Below are 13373 nucleotides of genomic sequence, written 5' to 3'. Positions count from 1 at the left end.
GCCGGCCGCACCGGCCGCAACATCTGGGGGTTAGGGGGCGCAAATCCACAGGTTAGGGGGAGCAAATCCATGGGTTAGGGGGCGCAAATTACTTGCCTTGCCCCGGGTGCTGACAACCCACGCTACGCCACTGCTGCAGATTAATATGATATCAAAGAATTGTAGAGTTGGAAGGGATCCTGTGGATCATATAGTCCAACCCCCCCCCCCCCCCGCAATGCAGGAATATGCAGCTGTCCTATATGGGGATCGAACCTGCAACCTTGGCGTTATCAGCACCATGCTCTAACCAGCTGAGCTATCGGATATTGTCCAGCAACAGAAGCCTTGTGTTTGGCTTTCAGAGCCAATGGTATCTCCAGTGCTGAATGAATCAGTTCACCAATACTGGATAATCGCAAAGCTGAAACGACATGTTCCCAGAGAGAAAGTGAGTGTGTCACTTTGGTCAGTGCTGTATTTAGGAGAGCTTAATTTAGCTATGAGGTGCACTGGGTAGCCTTTGATCTATCTTCCTGGATTGTACTGAAGATAAATGAAATGAGCCCCTTTGCAGATTGGTGTGTGTTAGGGGTTATCAACCCATTAATGCTTCTGTCCATAAATTATTTCCATGTATTTATTTATATTATATAACACAATTATTTATATCCCATCTTTCCATCAACAGACGCCCGAGGCCTTGATCTTGAAAATATGAAAAGTGAAATGAATCACTGGCACATTTGATTACACCTCAAAGAATAAAATGAATTTATTGCACAAGCCTCCTTTAGACTGGTTCTTGTGGGGTTTTGTCACAGCTACTTTAACAGATTCACTGGATTTAGGACCCCATTTGTACACAGGCTGTTGACCTTTGTATGAATGCATCCATGCAGAGTACAATGCATAGATACTATCCAGACCCATCTCATTCCTGATTATATAGGTCATTAGACAGGCTCCCAGTAATATTATATATTCTGAACCTGAGACAGTATGTAATCTGACTGCACTTCTGCTGCTGACATTTGATGACCAGGGGATTTGAGAGCTGGGAAGCCATGAACTTAGTGAACCTAGCCTGGTTTCCTTCATCTGCCTGACCAGAGCCCTCTAGCATACATCCAAGTGGAACAAAGGGACTTGGCCTGAACATGCACACCTTAGGATCAAACATGGAACTTGTGCGCATGTGTATATATATATATATATATATATATATACAGAGAGAGAGAGAGAGAGAGAGAGAGAGAGAGAGAGAGAGAGAGACAGACAGACACACACACATACCAAATGCATAGCTGTCAACTTTTCCCTTTTTTTAAGGAAATTCCCTTTTTCTGAATAGGATTCCTCGCAAGAAAAGGGAAAAGTTGACAGCTATGCCCAAATGGGACGTGGGTGGTGCTGTGGTCTAAACCACTGAGCCTCCTGGGCTTGCCGATCAGAAGGTTGGTGATTCGAATCCCTGCAACGGGGTAAGCTCCCGTTGCTGTGTCCCAGCTCCTGCCAACCTAGCAGTTTGAAAGCATGCCAGTGCAAGTAGATAAATGGGTACCACTGCGGCAGGAAGGTAAATGGCGTTTCTGTGCACTTTGGTTTCTGTCACAGTGTTCCGTTGCGCCACATGACCCGGAAAGCTGTCTGTGGACAAACGCTGGTTCCCTCGGCCTGAAAGCAAGATGAGCGCCGCAACGCCATAGTCGCCTTTGACTAGACTTACCCGCCCAGGAGTCCTTTACCTTTTACCTTCACCTACATGCCAAATGAGAGCAGGGGGCTTGCAACTATGTGTACATATGCCCTATTTTATTCTACCCCTTTGGGGGACATATGGATGTGCACCTGGCTAAGATCATATTTGTGACAGCTACCTGCAGAGGTGCAACCTTGATTCTCTAACCTACCATGTGTAGACTTTCACACTGGTGCAAAGACTGAATGTTCCTAAACAGTCTATGGCATGGGTAGGCAAACTAAGGCCCGGGGGCCGGATCTGGCCCAATCGCCTTCTAAATCCGGCCCGTGGACGGTCTGGGAATCAGCGTGTTTTTACATGAGTAGAATGTGTCCTTTTATTGAAAATGCATCTCTGGGTTATTTGTGGGGCACAGGAATTTGTTCTTTTTTTCCCTTCCTGTTCAGGGAAGTTTTTAATATGTGATATTTTAGTGTATCTTTCATCTTTGTTGGAAGCCGCCCAGAGTGGCTGGGGAAACCCAGCCAGATGGGCGGGGTACAAATAATAATTTTTTTAAAAAAATAAAAATTAAAAATTAAATTTATAGTCTGGCCCCCCACAAGGTCTGAGGGAAAGTGGGCCAACCCCCTGCTGAAAAAGTTTGCTGAGTCCATAGCTGTCAACTTTTCCCTTTTCTTGCGAGGAATCCTATTCAGAAAAAGGGAATTTCCCTTAAAAAAAGGGAAAAGTTGACAGCTATGCTCTGGACTATGGCATCTAGCTCCAGCAAAATCAGGACTCCTGCTATGCAGAAAGTTGCCCTTATCTAGAATAGGATGTGCATATGAGTAAACAGGATTACCTGATTATATCAGATGCTGGAATGGGAACAGCACACCCAAACCGAATGCCCATTCACATGCATTCAAATGCAGACCAGGGTGAATTTGCAGTCTGTGTACATTCCAAGGTGCCTCTGCATACACATTCAGGCGCAGCCCTTTTGTTTGCACACAACTAGAGCTGCACTGGAGTTGGAATGCCTGAAAATTCCTAGGCGCAGAAGAAGTCTATTCCCTGCAATGGTCTCCTTGGAAACCAAGCACAGTTCAGAACGTGGTAGAACTTCCAGCATCCTATCACAGGCAAGCATTCAAGTGGTTAAGAAATCCATATTGTTGGGGATAATTCAGATGGAAACTGCCAGGTGTCAAAAAAAGGCTATTTATGTATACCACTACTGCAGCCTGTGTTTTGTTAGCCAAAAATGGAAAACGAGCGAAATCCTAACTAAAGAAGAATGGCAACCTAAACTGATGGAATATGTGCAGCTTGCGAATTTAACATATAGAATAAGAGAACATATGTTTAGAGAAGGTCGGAAAATCTTTATTGAATATATGGGGGAGGGAATTGTGTACACTTGAAAACGTTGGCAGCATTAAGATAAATTCAACAGTGTAAATAAGTTTTGATGGATGTACTAATGGCATACTGATTGGTTTAGTCTATGTAAAAGATGCAGGGATTTATGTTATGCAAAATGAAACATGGAAAGAGAGGAAGGGAAATCATTGATACTTTAAGGTTGTTTAAATGAATATTCTAAATTGTAAAACAGAAAATTTAATAAAAGTGTGTGTGTGTGTGTGTGTGTGTGTGTGTGTGTGTGAAATGCATGTAGCTTTTACACATATCTCTCAATAGTGTTGTATGGCTGAAAACGGGTCACAAATTCACAATGCAGTGCTGAGCCCCATGTCTTTTAACAGGGGTTGGGTGCCGAATCCATCCCCCATTTAAAATTAGTCTCCTTCAGAACAACTTTGCAATAGCATGGTGAAGAAACCATTACCTAACATTTGGGGTGCATCATTCACCTTGTTAATGTTCTGTCCTATGCAGAAAGAATGGCTCATCTCAGCCTAGTTGGAAGGGAGGACATAGTAAACACAGGTGGAACCTGGGTGTGGTGTTTCAGTTCCAAGAGATACCAGTGCCTCTGAAGGACCAGTTGCCATGACCCAAAAAGGGTGCCTACATTAGCTTTGCCACACCATCACCATTCCGAACTTGTTATTGGAATGGTGCCTGCCTCCTAGAATATTTCCCAAATATGTACAGCTGAAGACCATATGAGCCCAGCCTCTAGCATGCATAGGCTAACTAAAAATTAAATCCCTCTCCTATGGATCTGCTTAAGCTACAGGAATGCAGTTAGTCTTGCACCCTGTCCTGTGAAACTCCAGCTACATTGCCTTCATTATTTGGGCAGGGGGTGGGTTTGTCATGTAACGTACTACAGGCTGGTGTAGTTATGTATTAAGTATTAACTGGATTTTGCCTTTCCCAGTTGGATAGCAAACCATATTTCCCCAACTACTAAATGCTAATATGAAAGGTCATCTGCAAGCATTAGAGTGGATTCCTGGAAGAGTCACAAATACATTCAAAGGCAGGCCATATAGCACTGGCTTCCTCAACCTCAGCCCTCCAGATGTTTTTGGCCTACAACTCCCATGATCCCTAACTAGCAGGACCAGTGGTCAAGGATGATGGGAATTGTAGTCTCAAAACATCTGGAGGGCCAAGGTTGAGGAAGCCTTCTATAGTATGTGAGTGTGAAAGCCAGCATGGCATAGGCATTAAGTTGAAATTATTATTATTATTATTATTATTATTATTATTATTATTATTATTATTATTATTATTATTATTTACTTATACCCACTCATCTGGCCGGGCCTCCCCAGCCACTGTGGGCAGCTCTCAACAGAGTATTAAAAACACAATAAAACATCAAACGTTAAAAACGTCCCTAAACAGGGCTGCCTTCAGATGTCTTCTAAAAGTCAGATACAGTGGACGTTTGGGTTGCAAACGTGATCCGTGCGGGATTCACGTTCACAACCTGCAGCGTTCACAACCTGCAGCAGCGTGTCTGTGCACACATGGGTTGCGATTCAGCGCTTCTGTGCATGCACAGCCACCGAAACCCAGAAGTAACCCATTCCGGTACTTCCGGGTTTCAGCGGTCTGTAACCCAAAAAAACGAAACCTGAAGTGTCTGTAACCCGAGGTATGACTGTAGTTGTTTCTTTCCTTGACATCTGGTGGGAAGGTGTTCCACAGCGTGGATGCCACTACCGAGAAGGCCCTCTGCCTGGTTCCCTGTAACCTCACTTCTTGCAGTGAGGGAACCGCCAGAAGACTGTAGACACTGGACCTCAGTTTCCGGGCTGAATGATGGGGGTGGAGATGCTCCTTCAGGTATACTGGGCCAAGGCCGTTTAGGGCTTTAAAGGTTACAAAAGCAATAGCCACCATCCCCAAATCAAGATTACACCCCAACACAGATCATCTGCAGAGATTGTCACTATTACAACTGGCACATGCGGTTTGGGGCATTTTTTCTAGAGAAGACCCAGGGTAAGAGATCTGATGAACTTCAGAGACAGCACTACAGAAGGCACCTTCATACCATTATCTGGAATTCTGAACAAGCAAGTGTATCGTAGGACTAGGGTGCAAGTAAAATTTGGAATGAACTGCCTGTAAAAAAATAAAATAAAACGTTGGTCTGATTTTGCTTCATTCTCTGACCTATTTTACAGGGCATCTTGCAATGTGGCTGAAACAATGTCACTTCGGGGCAAATAGTGCCTGGAATGTTGTTTTGCTTTCCTGCTTAGAAGAATAAAGTGTAACTTTTCTCTTGACAACTATAACTTGTGTACACAACAATTTGGACAAACTGGGCAAGTTAGTTCTCTGATTATAATACAATATGCCTGCTTTGTTTTAAAGACTTGCTTCCATCTTATCGGCTCAACCGTTTATTAAGTTATTCGAGGTCATAGCTTATAGCCCATGCTTTGCAGAAAAGTTATTCTAGGATAGCCCGGAATACTGCCTTGTTTTCGTATGGTCCTTGGCTGAAGAACTGATCAGGTGAAACGTGCAAGGTTCCTGAGAAAGAGAGCTCTGCACATTGCTTGGAAATGCAAAGAGGACTTCTTTGCACAGAATACTCTCCATCTAACACCTAATGCATGGCCTAAACTAATGAATCGAATGCAATCTTAAGTATGTTTATTCCAAAATGAACCATAAGCCCAGGAAATACCTGGTACTTAGCAGAAAAGGTTTTCAAATGATTTCAAGCCTCAACCTCTGTCATTTTCGAATACAGTGGTACCTCAGGTTAAGCACTTAATTCGTTCCAGAGGTCCGTTCTTAACCTGAAACTATACTTAACCTGAAGCACCACTTTAGCTAATGGGGCCTCCTGCTGTCGCCGCACTGCCAGAGCACAATTTCTGTTCTCATCCTGAAGCAAAGTTCTTAACCCGAGGTACTATTTCTGGGTTAGCGGAGTCTGTAACCTGAAGCGTATGTAACCCGGGGTACCACTGCATAGCCGTTGACACAAAGCTCAGACCCTCCAAAGGTCCCTATTTTCCAGGGACATCCCAGATTTAGAGAAGCTGTCCCGGTTTCTGATTTGATCCTGGAATGTCCCACTTTTCCTTAGGATGTCCCTATTTTCATCGGAGAAATGTTGGAGGGCATAAAAGCTCTGCACAGAAAACTTGATTCAGTAATAGTTGATTACAACGTAGCTTGAGCACTTGTGTCAATTATCAACAGAGATTTCATTACAGCAAAGTTATTTCACTGATGTAAATAACTCCTGTTGCCATCACACATCGTTCGTATGGCATAGCTTCAGTAGCAAGTACAGCAGAATGCGTTTACACAACCGACTTTTGCCTATAAGTTGTTGTGTGTATGATGAAGCCGTAGCCGACTCTTGTTGTGTCAACAGCAACACTGAAAGGTTTTGCATGGTCAGTGCCTCTGCCATACCTTATACAGTTAAAGCAAATACCAAGAGGAACTATGGAATGTCATTCACATGACCACGCTTAGAAACAGAATGTTTCAAATTCCATTGGCTGGGCAGCAAGTTATCTTTGTTCCAAAATGCAACCAGCCTTTCAGCTCTGAGCACTAAACAAAGGCATGGGCAGCAAGTGATATCATAATGTCTCAGATGCCTGTATCACAGTGTTCTCGTGCTGGACTGGGTGTGGAACTAAAAAGGCAACTTGTGTGCTACTAGTTCCCTTACAGGCATCTAATGCCACTTATGCCTTCGACAATGTTCTTAACGCTGCCACTTGGCTGTTCTCTTGCTTCTGCAGCAGGACTTTAAAACAAATGAATTATTGCAGACAAATGTGGCTGTCCGATGCAAAACCAAGGTGAAATGCAAACTGGCTACTTTTTTGCCAGAAATCCGAGTGACCACACAGACTACTTTTAGCAACATTTTCCCCCTTCCTTTAGAGAGGAAAAAATCCCCACTGTTTTATTCATTGAAATAGTGCATGTAGACAATTGGGAAACTGAAATGACGGCTTCTTTTGTTCCAGCATATGGCAGACAGACAAGAAGCCGACAGCTTGAGGCAGATGCAAGCTATTGGCACTCCATCTGCATATTTCCAATGCAATTGTGTCTGGGGTTTGAGGCTGAAAAGTCTGGATCTTAAAAAGGAAAAAAAATCTAGACTTGTACAGGGTAGAAAGTGACTGAACAAAATGTAACAGTGGCTCGTGAAATACATAGTTTCTCCCAACACTTTTAATCATAGCAGCTGAATGTTAGAGGCAAGAAGCTTTGATACCAATGCTAAGCATCGGAAACTGTACAACTATTTTTGTGGTTTTTATTATTTCAGCTTTTAAATGTTCAGCTGCCTAGGAACATGTGCTGTGTCTTTTTAAGTGCATGACAAAAGACCATTGCCCAGAACAGAGCTTATTAAACATGCAGCTCTTCAGTCTTGCAAGCTGTTGCGATAAACAGCTGTTGCCATGGGTTGGGTGAGAGGTCAAGTCATTTCAAATAGAAGTCATATACCCTTTTGTCCAGCCAGCATCAGCGGTTCAGATATTTTCAGCTGATAAGAGATCTGTGGGCCACTCACATTGTAGTTTTGACCAGTAAATTTTTACTTTTACCTACTCAAGCTAAACCATATGCATCTTTTTAATGACAAACTTGCGTAAACCACAGAAAGGCAGCCCAGGGAAGTGTGTTGATTTCTATGGCATACACATCAACCGTTAAGTGCCTTTGCAGGCACATGTTGTAGATAAAGCCACAAGGAACTGTAAAAAACCCAGGCAACTGTGCTTAAGTCCACTTTAAGTGCACGTAACTGTGTGTTAAGATTGTGACCCAAGCATTGCTTCTCTGCAGTACCTTTAAGATGACTTAAGCAGCCCTCACCGCATTCTGTTTACAGCCCATTTATATATTTTACTCCACTGACTGTAGTTTTGGATTCTTCCCCCACCAGCTGGCAAGCAAGACCACCACCACACAAAAGTTGGTTATCAAAAAATTTATTACAAATGTGTTAAGAATTTCAATAGCAGCATGAATTTCAGTTTAAAAGAATTATTGCAAGATTGGTTATCAATGCAGAATATAGTCCCAAAGACCTCCTCCGGTAGCTCAATCTGCATCAAAATCTCTGCAGAAATGCAATCGTACCAATGTCTTTTAAGAGTCCAGTCTCTTGGGGAAGGGGGCTGGATGCCCCCACCAGCAGTTTCTCGTTACAATACTGTGTCCATTCCTGCCCTTTCACCTATGTCCAGTTTTCAACTTTCGCTCTGGCTTTCTAACATGAACATTCCACCTGACCTGGAAACCTGCCACAGTTTTTTTTTCTCCCCCACTCTCTTTTCTTCTGCTCCTAAAATAAAAACTGCAGTTCTTCTTCAGCTCCACAGATATGCCAGCTTCTCCAGCGCTGCAGCATAGCAGAGAGACTCACTGCTGGTACAATCCACTCGCCTTTGCTTCTCTCTCTTTTTTTCTCCCCACAAGAATCCACCACGTGCTGTGTCTGAGCGACTTAATCCAAGCTGTTGACCGGGCTAATCTCCAGAATCAGCCACTCGCTGGGTTGCCCAGATGTGCGGCTCCAAGGTGATAATGCAACAAAAAGGTTTCAACCTCTCCTGTGCACCGGTTACGTCAACACCGTCACCATCACTCGGGCAGGGTGATGTTGGGCACCCAGTCGTTGACATTTCGACTCTCTTCGCAAAACAAGTTCAGCTTGTCTAAGGCTGGGTCTTTCCAGGCATCCTCATTGGGATTCTGCAATAAAGAGAACAAAGGTACATGAGTGAAAATCACAGTCCAAAACACAATACAGCAGGAAACTAAATCTGCTCACTGCTATGGAAAACAAAGCAGGCTATATATATGTCCAAAATTGCCACAACAGGGCTACTAATTCCTGAGGTACCAACGAAACACACTTTAGGAGATGTGCTTCATTGGGAATGGGCCACCGGAAGAAGCACTTAAATCATGTCAGTGGCAGCTATTTGCTGGCCTAAGGATGCTCTGGCACTATTTTGCTAACAAATGTGCTGCCTCAAAGAGATTCACAGGAGAAAATCCTGCCCGGTGCCCGAGCGTTAAAGACAGACATGGCATGCTATGGCATTGCACAGAATAAAAGTGGGGCTTGCCCCTTACATGGCGCTGAAAACTCACCGTGATGAGGATGCAGTGGAGGTCTCTGGGCTCCCCGGCCTCCTCGCTGGCGCCCACAATCGCGGCCAGCTTCTGGATGTCGTTCACGCGCACAATGTCAATGTCGTTCTCGCAGCAAAAGGCTTGGATGAGAGTGAAATGGATCTGCAGGGCGATGTCGCCCTCGTCTTCCTCGTCCGCGGCCAGCACGCAGAAAGCGACCGTGTCAGGATCACTGCAGAGAGAGGGAAGGAGGAGAGCTTGCGATTAGCCACGTTAAAAGCGGAGATTCTTGCAAAAAAATAAAGCGAAGAGCTGTGCACTTTCTGCACTCTCTTCTTCCCGCCCGGATTCCCTCCCTTTTCCTGGTGTTGCGCAAGGCATGCAAAACAACAGGCGCGGTGCAAATGCCCAGATACTTACACATTCATCAGTTTGGCGGATTCGTAGACGCCCGCGGTGAGGCAGCCGCGGCGCTGCGACGAGACCAGCAGCTCCTGCAAAGCTTTGCCGGCCTTCTGCATCCGGTTGCCGGTGGCGGCGCTGCTAGAGCTACTGCAAACGACAAGAAGAGGGCAAGTGCCGTCAGTCGCGGGGAAACCTTTCCTGGCTTGCATTCCCAGCCCTCCATCCATCCATCCGCGGTACCCAACCCGCGCGCCTGCCTGCCTCCCTCCGCGCGAGACCCTTCCATCATAAGCCGCCTCAACCACCACAACCATCTTCCCCATCCCGGGCTGAGCCTCTGCCCGGCGGATAGTTACCTGTCGCTAGTTTCCGGCATCGTCTCCTGCCCGTGAATTTCCTCCAAAGTCATAATGGTCCGAGACAGGCAAAAAGCGGAAATCCCCAAACAAGAAATGTTTCAACAACAGCAAAAACCAGGCACCCAAAAAGTATCCACACAAAGGGAAAAGGTTCTGCTCGGCGGCTGAAAGATCTCTCCCGGAAAAAAAGGAAAGCGATCGGGAAATATAGACAGCTAAGCACCGAAGCTCTCCGATCTCTGCTCACTCTTAAAGTCCCCAGCGAAGTGTGAGCTGCCAGGAGCGCCGCGCGCCCTATTTATACGCTGCCGAGCTTCTGTGCCGGCAGCTGCTGGAATCTCGGCGGCGCTGATTGGCCAGGCTAGGGGTGTATTGTTATGCTAAGCAGGCGCTGGGGAGAAGCCGGCTCGTGCCAGGAGGCCACGTGGGAGACGGGGGGGGGGAGAGAAAGAGAGAGACCGTAGCCGTGGGGTGGAGGGGGACGGGGCGAGGGGCGAGAGGGGGATTACAATGTCTCAAATCTGCCACTGCTGCTTTTGTTGTGATGTTACTAGGCAGACTGCAGAGCCGGGGTGCTTGATCTTTTAAAGGGGGTTGGAGAGATGTTGCTTCAGATGTGCATCTTTTTTGGAGGGGTGTGTATAAAGCTTTTTTGCAAACTGTTAAAACAAAGAGAGCTTAAGCAACGCAGCAACTCCACTTGTGCGCAAAGAAAAAAATCATTTTACTGAAAATGCACCCCCAGTGTGGTTTCTAGGAATCGCTCCCCCTGAGTTTCTACTTTTGCAGCTCACGATCTGCTTGAAAGGACTTTGGCCTTATTATTTTCATTTCATTTCTGCAGAGCGGACCCCCCTCCCCCCTCCCCAAGCGTGCCTGGCTGCCAGCAAACAAGGCACAAAGCAGGGGTCCTGCAAAGTTCACCCGGGCGAGGGGGGGCCCCGTCCTGCGCCTGCCTCATCAGCTGCTGCGCGGAGCAGATTGTCGGTGGCACACGCTGCTCGTTTGCATTTCTATGGAGAGGCGCACAATAGCCGAGGTCTGGCGTGTGGCAGTTTGGAGCGCACACAATCGGCGCTTTCTCCCCATTGCTGCACTGTCCACCTGCCACTGGGGCGCGGATTTGCTTTTGGCCGAAGGCGGCGGCGAAGAGGGGGGGTGGCACACACAATGGCCTGGCTCTCTTGTGTCGCCCAATCTGTTCTTGCTGATGAATGTCTCCACTGGCGCACGCTTCCAGTGTGCAATTGAATTTGGAGGCTCTTTCGAAGCACGCGATCGTCTCCTTTTCTCCAAAGGGGCCCCCATTCTTCCTTTGTTTTAACCCTTCCGAGACGCTTCGCTACATTGCGGGACACTGCCCCGGCGGCCTAGGCATGTGGCCAAGCTTGGCCAGGCCAATCCGGAGTCATCAAGTTTGTGCTTGTTCCTGCCTGGGAGGCGCAAATGACCAGGAGCGCCCAGCTCCTTCTGACTTGCGCCACTTTCCCCCTTGGGCACGCAGACTGTGCATTGCATTGCTCGTAATTCCCCTTTCCAGTCAAGCGCGCGTGTCACGATCTGGTGTTTATTTTCTTCTGCTTTCAAATTCGGGCATCCTAGAATCCTCGTGGTGTTTCTTTTCCCCCTCCCCCCCATGCGTAATTCTGGACGAGGAGCGCTACCTACTGGATGCTGAGGAGCATCTTTACGGGTATAAACTGCCGTACGGGAAGATCCAAGATTTCTAAGTGGGGAGCGGTGAAGCCTTGCAGAACATGCTCGCAAGCCAAAGAAAGGGCATGTGTTGCGCGCTAATCCCTTTGCAAATTCTCTCCCCTCTCTCTGGAAGCCTGAAGCCGGCTTGTCCTGGCATACAGAGGCAGCTGCTTCTTGCATATTTTACTCTTTGAAAGGACAGCGATGGTACTTGGGTGTGCGCCACCTTGTGGCTTCTTGGTGCTTTCAGCAGACCTTCCAAGTGTCCCTATTTTCCAAGGACGTCCCTGATTTAGAAAAGTCCGTTTCTGATGTGATCCTGGAATGTCCTGCTTTTCCTTAAAAAGGTAAAGGGACCCCTGACCATTAGGTCCAGTCGTGACCGACTCTAGGGTTGCGGCACTCATCTCGCTTTATTGGCCGAAGGAGCCGATGTACAGCTTCTGGGTCATGTGGCCAGCATGACTAAGCCGCTTCTGGCGAACCAGAGCAGCGCACGGAAATGCCGTTTACTTTCCCGCCGGAGTGGTACCTATTTCTCTACTTGCAGTTTGATGTGCTTTCGAACTGCTAGATTGGCAGGAGCAGGGACTGAGTAACGGGAGCTCACCCCGTCATGGGGATTTGAACCGCCAACCTTCTGATCGGCAAGTCCTAGGCTCCCGTGTCCCTCTTCTTTTCCTTAGGACGTTTTCACTGGAGAAATGTTGGAGGGTATGGAGCTATCCAACCCCTGAGACATCTGAAGGCAGCCCTGTATAGGGAAGTGGTGTTTTTTTTAATGTTTAATGTTTTATTATGTTTTTATATATATTGAAAGCTGCCCAGAGTGGCTGAGACAACCCAGTAAGACGTGTGGGGTATACATAGAAAATCATCATTGTGGAATGAGATGCCCCTATTTTCATGGGAGAAATGTTGGAGAGTATGTTCCAGTTTTCTTGTGAGCCAGCTGCTTCCACATGCATATGAGCTTTTCCCCTTCTTTTGCCATGTCCACACGACGTTGTTGGCATCAAAATGCCGCCCTCTATTCCTCACTTTCTGCAGAAAATCTCAGGCATAAAAAGCCCTTCTGCCGACAACACACTTGCAATACCTGTTTACATTATTTTACCCGATGGCACCCAAAAGTAAACAGACTCAGAAGCACTTTACTACACACGATTGAACCACATGTTGAAACAGAAGTTAGCTCACCCGATCACATTGGAGCTTCATGCTGGAAGATTTGATCATCCATCTGAATCATGTGGTATGCACAGCAGCTGAGATAAATCTGAAAATGACGTAGGCATGGAACTCTGCAAATCTTCCATCCCTTAACTCTTAACAGAATAGAAAGCTCACAGCACCCCAATGGCACTGTGCCATAAAAGGAAGTGCATTACATTTTCAAGGAGCTTGTAGGCTGTAGGCAAACATCCATATGCCAGGCTTCGTCATTAACAGGTTCATATCAGTCGACTTTGGAATTTTCCCTCGGAATTGAAAAAAACACACATTTCTCCCACTTTCATGTAGGAGTAAGATAAGGACCTGTATCTTCCTTAAACTGACTCAGTTGCGGAGGGAAGATCTTGTTCGATTTTAGAGCTGGTGATCCCGGCGTGAATCGAACAGATTGGAACAGTTCAGCAACTCTTTCAGGGTTTATTGTAGAAAACTGCTGATAT

General features: G+C 46.3%; 1 protein-coding gene across 1 annotated transcript; it reads right to left on the bottom strand.

The window, feature by feature from the left end:
- Window positions 1–8066: 8066 nt before the first annotated feature.
- On the bottom strand, window positions 8067–10285 carry GADD45G (growth arrest and DNA damage inducible gamma). The gene is made up of 4 exons (XM_081930270.1): window positions 9997–10285; window positions 9656–9787; window positions 9254–9467; window positions 8067–8848 (listed from the first exon to the last, which is right to left on the bottom strand). Exons 1-4 carry the CDS (start codon window positions 10047–10049, stop codon window positions 8738–8740), a joined length of 510 nt encoding a protein of 169 aa, XP_081786396.1. The 5' UTR covers window positions 10050–10285; the 3' UTR covers window positions 8067–8737.
- Between the last annotated feature and the right edge of the window lie 3088 nt (window positions 10286–13373).

The sequence above is a fragment of the Podarcis melisellensis genome (genome assembly GCF_964234715.1).
Source record: "Podarcis melisellensis genome assembly, chromosome: 11".
In the NCBI taxonomy this organism is placed as follows: Eukaryota; Metazoa; Chordata; class Lepidosauria; order Squamata; family Lacertidae; genus Podarcis; species Podarcis melisellensis.
Note: the sequence above shows the minus strand (reverse complement) of the source record. Positions and strands in the feature narration are given on the sequence as shown.

Coding starts and splice junctions, on each gene's coding strand:
- GADD45G (XM_081930270.1), bottom strand. CDS start 10,049: ATGACTTTGGAGGAAATTCACGGGCAGGAGACGATGCCGGAAACTAGC. Junction 9,468..9,655: donor TCCGCCAAACTGATGAATGT/GTAAGTATCTGG, acceptor CTCTCTCTGCAG/TGATCCTGACACGGTCGCTT. Junction 8,849..9,253: donor TCCACTGCATCCTCATCACG/GTGAGTTTTCAG, acceptor TCTTTATTGCAG/AATCCCAATGAGGATGCCTG.